General features: G+C 35.5%; 2 protein-coding genes across 3 annotated transcripts in view; both read right to left on the reverse strand.

The window, feature by feature from the left end:
- Window positions 1-255: 255 nt before the first annotated feature.
- LOC115236228 (protein zer-1 homolog) lies at window positions 256-4,343 on the reverse strand. Its single transcript, XM_029808540.1, has 9 exons — window positions 3,598-4,343; window positions 3,217-3,499; window positions 2,771-3,068; window positions 2,476-2,681; window positions 2,174-2,345; window positions 1,761-2,084; window positions 1,511-1,660; window positions 1,146-1,398; window positions 256-1,039 (listed from the first exon to the last, which is right to left on the reverse strand). Exons 1-9 carry the CDS (start codon window positions 4,058-4,060, stop codon window positions 843-845), a joined length of 2,346 nt encoding a protein of 781 aa, XP_029664400.1. The 5' UTR covers window positions 4,061-4,343; the 3' UTR covers window positions 256-842.
- A 185-nt stretch (window positions 4,344-4,528) lies between these two features.
- The window catches only part of LOC115236226 (centromere protein J), a 6,540-nt gene continuing 820 nt past the window's right edge, over window positions 4,529-10,248 (reverse strand). Inside the window, exons 2-4 of one of the 2 annotated variants that reach the window (XM_029808536.1) lie at window positions 6,578-10,119; window positions 6,256-6,451; window positions 4,529-6,116 (exon numbers count right to left, since the gene is read on the reverse strand). In XM_029808536.1, coding sequence (XP_029664396.1) covers window positions 5,985-6,116; window positions 6,256-6,451; window positions 6,578-10,107 — 3,858 coding nt within the window. In that variant the 5' untranslated portion in view covers window positions 10,108-10,119 and the 3' untranslated portion in view covers window positions 4,529-5,984. The remainder of the gene's footprint in view (window positions 6,117-6,255; window positions 6,452-6,577; window positions 10,120-10,248) is intronic. The other variant, XM_029808535.1, reaches the window with a different exon arrangement.

Here is a 10,248-nt window from a genome sequence, read left to right on the forward strand (position 1 = left end):
GGAAAGAGAGGGAGGAAAAGATCAAAATATACATCCACATATTGCATAAAAGTTAATACCCTTAGTTAAAGACAAGTAATAAATGTGCATCCATAATTAACTGCAATTATCCATTTTCTCTTTCCATAATCAGACTTTTATATTTTAAACCCATCGAGACTTTTGTTAACCGATAAACCTCTCTTAAATCTTTCTTTCCCCCGACTCTTATTCCGATGCTGCAAAATGAAATTTCGTTGCGTAGACAATTACATGTTCATACATGTCCATAATTTCATTAGCCATTTTCATTCTATGCATGAAAAAGTGGCGAATGTGTAGTGAAAGAACAACGCGAGAGACTCAGCTTATGGAAGTTTAGTTCATTAAGAATAGGGGTGTTAAGAATATGAAGGCTTGACAGTACGATATAAGCGAACTATGTACATCGATTGGACAAAGTATTCTCGGTTCAAAATCGACTATTCATTATCAGCAATAGTTTATACGGTATGAATATTTGCCGGTAATTGAATAGTCATTTCAAAATATTCTGCGTTTATACATGTTTAAACGCACGCATACATTCACACATACATACACGCACGTACGCACGTATACACGCATCCATATACAACCTTTGTAATTATAATATTGAGCATCCGTTCGTTTCCATTGTTTTTCGTCGAAAAAATTCTCATAGAGTTGATTTAACACACTTTTTAATCTGGCTTCCCTATGTATGTACTTAAATCCTTCTGCTATTGTTCATCCGTTAATGGTACTAATTATAATTTGTTTTGTCTAAAGAGACAACATAAGTTATGCAACGTGCGTAACGATGACGTTACTAACAATCTTTTTTAACCATCGAGACTATATTCCGGATCTAAGGCCGATGAAACGTTTACATCGTCGGAATGGGTCTCGTATTGATAGCAATTTTCAATCACTAAACTCGCAAGTTCTTTTATACGTTCGTACGGTCTGGGATCCGCTATCACTGTGTGTAGTTTCTCCATTCCTCCTTCTTTTACTACCAATGCGCAATATTTGAATGCTAAAAAGATCGGATTATATTGTAAAATAGCCACAGATGCGAATATGCTAATAAATGCATATATATTCGCGACACAAATATGAGCATTAATATATCGCATACGTACGATATACTTTGGTGAGATTGGCGAGAGCCCAAGCAGCCCAATGTTGACACGGAGAAGTATGATATACATCTAATAGACGCAATAATGGTCCGAACGAGCGATAATTGATATTACGTTCTGCATTTAAATCCCAACTTTCGATCGCTTGTACCATGTATTTAAGGACCTCATTGCGAGTTGGCTTTTCTATCGTCCAAGCTTCAAGGCCATCGGAAGCCATGTGTGCCAATATACCAGCGGCGTTATATGGAACCTGTACAAGTAAAAAAAATATACTTGTTGCTATTTTAAACAGTAAAACATGTTCAAATAAAACTGAAATGGACAGTTAACAAATAATTAAAGGAAAGCAGAGAAGAAAATACCTCAATTCCGTCGCTATTGGAGCGTAACAGACTGGCAAAAACAGTTACATATCGTTCCTGCATGAGATGGATTCGAAGATATTCAACTTCCGCCACATTGCCGAGTAATCCCATCATATTTCTCAGCAATTCTTCCTTATGTGGATATTGCTAAGCAAAAAAATATTATTGCAATATGAATGAAAATCCGTATAACGAATTAAACACAATGTACCATTATCGTAATCAAATATTTATAATGAAACCATACCTTCACGCATAGAAGAAAAAGCGCCATGCCTTTTTCATCTAAAAACCGTTGGCAATTTACGGACGTTTCATCCGTCATGTTCCACATGGTTGACCATGCGACCTCTAATACGTCGTCAAATATATTAGATTCCACCCTATATTCGACCAATTCTAACATAGTTTTAACACAACCTAATTTGCCAAGTAGTCTCTTCTCTTTACCCTCCACTTGACAAGCCAAAGAGTTTAATAGATATATGCCGATTCTTTGGACAAAACTCTCCGGTTCCGAATGTTTGGCTGAATGTAGAAGCACCTTCACGAGCGCTTCGTAATTCGACATCTATCGAGTGGAAATAATGATGATAACAATGTTGCAATAGTTATATAATCATGACACTTAAAACTTAAAAGATTGAAAATAACACGAACCACATCTTGAGGTATGCGGAATTGACACAATGCCAAACAACCGTTCCTCATCATAGTCTCCTCGTCTCTGTGCGCGCTCATACCGGCAAGTAAGGTACTAATAATCCTCCTCTTCATTCGCGCTACTAGTTCACCCTTTTCCTTCATCTTCACTATGTAAAATAATGTAGCGCTGCAACATATTGATATTGTATTAGAATTGTATCAACGCAACATTAATAATGCTTTCTTAAGTCTCGCAATTACTTTTCCCCCAGTGAATAATTTTTAAATAATATAATATACAAGTATATTGTGTATACCTTCCTGATATCTGTATATGTTTCTGAGCTGGATGCTTTTCCATAGCTTCCAAGACAGTACATAATGCTTGATCCATTCTATGACAATTTTCATACCTAAATACGTGATACAAATCGCTCAGTACCTTTTGTAATAATTCTTGCTTATTGTCCATACAAACATGAGCTGCGATCAATATTTGATCTTCATTTGCATCACCAGCCACCTGAAAATCGAGCCATATGAAAGTGAATAAATGAAGAAAAGATTAATACTTCTACATATATTTGAATTTAATCATATATTACAACTTACTACTTTTGCTGGTATGTCATGCCTCCTGCAAGCACCATGAGCAGTACCATAAAGTCCTAAAAATTGTAATGGCTTGTTTATTCTGGACGCAAGACCTGGTATGTCAGAAAGCTGACCAAAATTAGAATCCTCAATTTTTGTATCGACGGGACGTTCGGCTACACCTCTACCCGCGAGATTTGTGCCGCCGATATCTAAGGATACCAACTGGGGTAAACCATTCACTAAATCACTTAAAATCTTATTGGGATTATCAAACTGTCCATGCTTGTAATTCGATTGTGAAATATCCAAATGCCTATAAAAAAATATTCTATTAAATTTGCATTGTCCAATATAGGCTTATTTCTATGTATCATTTAGCAATGCTTGTAGTTCTAAGAAAATTTTACAATCAAGTACAAGTTTTACACTTATAATGTCATAATTACAATTATGAGATATACCTTAAATTCTTCAACTGACAAATGTTTCTAACAAAAGATTTTGGATCGGTATTGACCCTGACATTGTATAAAGTTAAAGACACTAAATTTGGTACCCGGTAATAAAAATCAAATGTATCAATGTCAAAACTATTAGATAGATCCAAATGCGTCAGATGGGTTAATCCTTTTAGAAGCATAGAATATTCCGACGCAGGTATTCCTACATATCCTAATGCCAAACGTCTTAAATTTGGCGTTTTAAAAACGTATTCTCGTTCGTAGTAATTGATGGATGAATCAACTGCAATAAAACATTGCAAATAATTTAACCGACAATTCACTTGTTAAATAATCTTTATAATATACTGCAAAATAGAATAGTTAGTTCAGCGGTCTCACCTGTATTCAAACTGGATGGTACGACCATTGAAGTTCCGTGAAACGCTAAATTATGCAGATTCTCCGAATTGTCATTAATATATTCGATACAGTGTTCCGTTAAATTACTACAATCGGTTAGTTCTAAGTCGTAGAGTTTGTGATTAACAAGCGTGTTAACCGAGACGTCGGTCAAGCTGCAATTGGAGATTTTTACGTGTTTCAGTCGGGTGGCTGTTAAATTTTTGAAAATCGAGAAGAAACAATCGTCGTCCTCGGTGGCCTCGCTGTGCTGCGCATATTCGATAATCTTGTCGCATATCTCGCTAGGAAAGGTTATTCCCTTCCGTAATATTCGATGACCGCGTTTTCCTTTTATCGAAATAATGTCGAGATTCTCGCAGATCAGCTTGAAGCACAAATCGGTGAGACGTTCCGGGCCTACATATTGATCCGTGTGAAATAAGTCATCCAGCTCGGCCATTCTCTCGACAGAGGTAGATTATTTATTGGATCACGACCGAATCACGCATGAGAGAGGACGCCTGCTACAACACCCTTCTCTGTGTGATTGCGCAATTTCGATTATCGGGAATATGCACCTAGAGAAATAACAAACGTCCGATAAACGTCAAACGAGGGACGGACATCAGCTGGAAACGGGCGACATGGCGTATGTCAGAAATGTTGTTGTATACGAACTATCCGCTGACCGCATTTAGCTATTTCATCTGAGTGTTGTGTCTCAATGTAATGCGTAATCACCACGCATATCGTAAAAAAAAAAAAAAAAACACGACTCGCGGACTCGTGTGTTAGATGTTAGAAGCGACGCGGCTTGATCCCGATGCGGCTCAAGCTGCGCATCGAGAAATAACGCGACACGATTTTCCTCGATCTAGAATCGGTCCGGAAAGCTTTAGCTACAGCTGTTACCACCGCACTGTCGCCACCAACGTCACTGTTACAACCAGTATCGCCTTTACACGGCCGTCGCTAATAACTTTTCTCTATATTGTTTTCTCCCTTCTTCACTCTTCTTCCTCGTATTACTTATTATTAGGCGTCGCGCGTAGATTTCGACGTTCCTCACTTCATATTACTATGTGTCTGCATGCTATTTAAAATAATATTTTATCGATTACAGTTCAGTTTACGCGTGTCATGCATATGTAGAATATATTATATAGAATGTATGGTATGTGTCTAGAAGTCTAGAGAAGGGCAATGTTTAATCGAGATTAATCGATGTTCGATTTCTCTTTCATCGATTATTCTTTTGTGTGCGATATCATTTCAAATTCAATTAATCTCTTCTTAAGATATTACTTGATTTCGCTATATTTTATAATAATAAATAAGTTTGTCTGTGTAATATTTCAAATTTACAATTAGTAATAAACTTATTCATATTAGTTGTCTGTGATAAAACAATCGCGTGTTAATGACATGTTATACATTGCAAAAACCATAATCAAGGCCGCGTGGCCAACCAGCTTATTACAGTATTTTATATTTTATAATATTAATCTTACAGCAAATTTTAATTTTTCGAGACAGGAATAAAATTATAAAACTTCAATGATAATATGCTAATAAGAGTCGAACACAATAAGTAGGCAACAAAAATGCCTTTATTTCTGGTTTAAGTATTATTGGACGCATGACATATTTTCATGTATTCTTTTATAGGTAAAAGCGAATAAATATTTATGCCAGCACTCTCCCTCTCTCTCTCTCTATCAAGTATCTTCAGTAATTGTTTATAAATTAGAAAAATATATTCTTCTTTATTACTCTTTATTCGCTTTTTTAATAATAAAATCAATATTAAGTTTTAAATTTCTATAAAAATAGTTTTTTATACGCAATATAAACTGTCTCGTTTATGCTACTATGGATTAATTGTAATTGTATATTTACAAACGCTTGACGTAGATCTTTTTGATTCACCTACAGAATCTTGCTATTTATAGATCAGCTGTTTCTCTCTCTCTCTCTCTCTCTCTCTCTCTCTCTTTCTTTCTCTTTGTAAACTGAAAAATTCCCTTTTGTGCTATTCTATCATTAGACTAATATTACATTATTATTTGTTGGAATACTAATTAGATATCAGATAGCAAATTTCTGACATTTAAAATTCTAAAAATTTTTTTTTCGGTAACTAATCAATAGAGAGCAACATTTTCATTTAGCATGTATATATACCATTAGAAATAACAGTAAGAACTAAAAGAAGGAATCTTCATAATAAAGACAATGTTCTGACTTCATAATATTACATATAGGTAATCAATTGGGAGAAGTTGCAGAATAGCAAATTCAGAGAAACTCGCGACAGAATATAGAGAGATTCTATTGTACAATTCCCGCTAAAATTCATTAAAAAATATCCTTTGTGAAAAAACTTAACTATCGTACGAATCCATCAAAAGATTACCATCTTTGTCTTTTAATCGTTTTCTTCCACTGGAATACCGTGTTTCTTGAGTACCATCCGCATATACTAGTTTCACAGTACCATCGGGATACTCTCGTCTCTGAAACATTTGAATATATATGCGATATTAGTTGAAACGTATTCATATGCTTCGATAAAGAGGCGAAATGTATGACTTATATGAATTAATCAAAACGGTACATTTTAAAATAGTAAAGTTAAATTAAACTTGTTCTTACCTTATGCTCTTTCGTATGAATTTCCCTCTGACCATTCGGTAAAGTCAGAATTTTGTCGCCATTAATAAAGGTTTGCGCTACTGTCCCATCTGGCAAGGACCACTTCTCCGTACCATCTGCTTGTACTATTCGTATAGCGCCGTCCGGAAACGACACTTCCACGGTACCATCGGGCGCACGCTTCTCCACTTGACCGCTATATATTTTTTATTCATTATACATGTCGATTATTTAAGTATAAATAAAAATCAAGCGTGAATCCAAGAAAATAAATATAATAATAAAAGATAACATATATATTTATAAAGAAATAAAAACGTACTCGGGAAATTCTAAAATCTCCAAACCGTCGGGAGTCGTTGTATGCCATGTTCGAGTCGTAGCGTAGAAATATTTTACTTTTCCATCCTTGTCGGTCTCGCGAACATCTCCGTTGTAATAAATCATTTTCGTCACTCCTCGATCGGGAAAGACTTTCTTGACATTACCATTTAGATACCAGTACTCTGCATGTCCATCCGAATATTGAATCTGTTTTCCGATATCCTTAGTACTCGCTCCGCTAGTCCGAAGAGAGGAGGGACCTAATGTAGAGTTTAAACTTTTCTCGGGTAACGACATCCGATTTTGCATCCTTATATCGTCTTTATCTGACGAATTCTGATTCACTTCACGTGATCTGTGAAACGATGTATCTGCGTTACTCACAGCGCAAGCCTGTTGCCATTCGAGATCCTCGTATGTGGACTTATGATGGGACATATTATGGGATTTATCATTGGTTTTCCCCGATGTTCCATTGTTTTTCGCATTCCGCAATTGTGTATCTGTCGATTCATTCATATCTTGCTTAATTTGAACCGGATTTTGATCCTCCAGGAAATCCGATGTTGCGTCTTTCAATAAATTTTCGTATAAATACTGCTTTTTCTTCGCGATGCTCTCGTTCGCGAATATTTTATTGCATTTTGACTGTGAACCAATCCCGGCTTTAGATTCTACTTTATTATTCTTTACAGATATATCTTCTATTTGTTCAAAGTCGTCGTTTGCATGAATTGTTTTTACAATCGATTCCATTGATTTGCTTCTGTCTTTATCTTCGTCGTTATCATCATCGTCATGAGCAGAAGCATCCGATGAAGTATCGACCAAGACTTGAGATATCTTCGCTGGAAGCTCTTTGGATGGAACCTTGATGATACGTTTATTAATTTGATTGATAGCTTTTGTAATCATTTGTCCACTTGTATTCTTCCTGATATTTCTGACATTTGTTCTTTTAATGTTCTGTAGGGTCGCGATCTCTTCTTTCAATTTTGAAATTTCTACTCGTAGTACGCGGAGCTCACTTCTATACCTCGATTCGGCGGCATGCCACCTGCTCTCCCTAATATTCAGTTCGTCCCTCAATTTTTCCAATTGTTCTTGCAAGGTTTGCGCATTCTGTCTTTCCATTTTATTTTGTTTTGCCTTTTCTTGAGCATCGCGAATTCTATTCTCCATTGCTATCCTCTCACGCGCCAGTCTCTTTTTCTCTTCCTCTAATCGGTTTTCTACTCTTCTTCTGTTCTCTTCGAAATTTCTTTCCTTCTCCGCGTATTCTTTACGCAGTATCGTCTGATCTTCTTGTAGATTTCGGCGCTGGAGCAACAGAGCTGCACTTTCCTTTCGAAATATATCGATTTCTTTTTGGAGTTCTAATAAACGGCTTTTCAATAGTTCTGATTCAAAACCATTCGTCCGATTTGTCCGATCTTCGGACAGATGATAAAAATCGATCTCTTCCGCATTCGAACGTATTTTTGCTATCTTCTCCACTGTTATTTTTTCTGGCTCACTTCTTAATATATATTCTTTCCTTTTGTGTGTATTCAGTTCTCGATGAACATCTGATAATAATGAGGATGACGATGACGATAAGACAGATTGCTCTCTCTCTTCGTCAGATGTTTGAATTTCTTCTATTATCGTACACTCATTATCATCGTATATATCCTCGCCCGGCGAATCGTTTTCACAATTTGGAGCATTTTCTTCTTCGGGAATATTTACAGCTTTCGTTATATTTTCTTGCAAGAACGATCGTCTCGAAACAATCGTTTTTTCATTGCTCGTAACTTTCAAGGAAGACATTTGTTTTTTATCATTTAACGGCAGGTTCTCTTCAATGTCAGATAATTCTGATGAATCAATGGAATGATCGTTCCAGTCCTGTTGCTCGAGACGATCTCTCAAGGGAGATTTATCTGCCGTGTCACTTAAATCTATAGTTCTATATTCGTTATATTCCGAGAATCTAACGCGATGATTCGCATCTGCTTCACCATCATGCGCTACATTATTTCCTTTGGAAATATCTTCCTCTTCATCGCTATTTAATGACAATGCTGCAATAATAGCTATATCATGATTTTTCAAATAATCTGCATGTACTTTATTATTCTGTGATACTTGATTGGCAATTGTTGAATGTTTCTGTATCTCCTCTTGCGTATCATTTACAGTTACAATATCCGAGTAAGGATCGATGGTGGCGGCACTAATATGAGAACGTTTATGAATGCCAAAGTGTTCAAACTGGTGTTGTATCCTGGGTTTTAAATTTTCTATGTCTGTAGATCGCTGAGATATCGATTCCCGCTCGATTGTATCACTGGTTCGTTCGTCATTTTGCTGTCTCGTACTCGCCACGACACCGCCTTCACTGCCTGCACAATTTAATCTCTTCTTTATTTTAAATGGTGTAGACTGCTGTAAAAACGCAAGTACTGTGCTCGATGTTGAACAGAAACTAGAATTTTCAGCTTTTTCTTCCAAAAGTTCAAATATCCTTACCTCTTCCAATTCTCTTTCTGTCTTTGAATCAGAATCTGACATATTCATTTCTTGCAAATATTTTGATCGATTAGAAACAGCATTATATGCAGTTTGTTTATTTGGAGTAATATATTCGGATTTATTAAACATCTTATTTCTTGGTAATGGTACAGTTTTTAAGTTTAATTGTCGCTTTTCACTTATAACGGAATTATTCGGAGATTTCGAGACTACATCTTTATGTATAATAGATTTCCTGCTTTTATCACTTTTATTGATATCTTGTTTAGAAGATAATGATGTGTTATGCTTCCTCATAGTTGTTGGCTGTTTTGAATTTTTAGAGATCTTGAATCTTGAAAGTCCTTCACCTTTCTTAAGGAATGGTTTCTTTGGCTTAGTCTTTACATTAATGCGCGCATTTGACATAACTTCTGACTCTCTTTTCAATTTCTCTTCCAGTAGTGTTTGAAAATCTTTTTTAGGTGAGGGAAGAGGAATATCGTCAATTGAGATACATCTATTCGAAACTACATTATCCAACAATAGCGGTTTTATCCCTTCTATTAATAAATCGCTACTTAACTCTTTTTCTTGTGACAATATACCAGAATTATAACGCTTTACAGAATTTCTATTTTTATCGGCGGTTGCCGAAATATGATCTGAATCCTTAGTTTCTTTATTTTCACAAGTTTCGTATAATGCATTAGCATCTGTTAATACTTCTTCATCCATCATATCAAACATGTTATCTGAATTTTTCGCACTGCATTGGGAAACTGAAACTTTGTCAAATATTGGTTCTGTTGTATTTGTCTCTATCTCATGCATAGCATGCACATTCTCTGTATTTTCATTAATGTCATTAAGATCACATATCGTCAAACTAAGTGCTTTGCAAATACGATCCTCATGCTCATGGCTTAAAACCTCTATTTGCATCTGCTGCTGTTTCAATAGCCTTTCATGCTGTTCCATTTGCCATTCCCTTAGCTTTTGTAATCGCTCTAAAGAAGCTTCTATATCCATGGCTTGCAATATCTGAAATAATTAAAATTATCAATTTAAATTATTAATTTTAAATATTTTGCTCTAAAGAATAATATCTAACAATCTGCAAGTAATTGCATTCTTGTTTGTATTAGTTATATATATTTATGACATATATAT

Source organism: Formica exsecta, unplaced genomic scaffold, assembly GCF_003651465.1.
Source record: "Formica exsecta isolate Colony F162 unplaced genomic scaffold, ASM365146v1 scaffold247, whole genome shotgun sequence".
Classification (NCBI taxonomy): Eukaryota; Metazoa; Arthropoda; class Insecta; order Hymenoptera; family Formicidae; genus Formica; species Formica exsecta.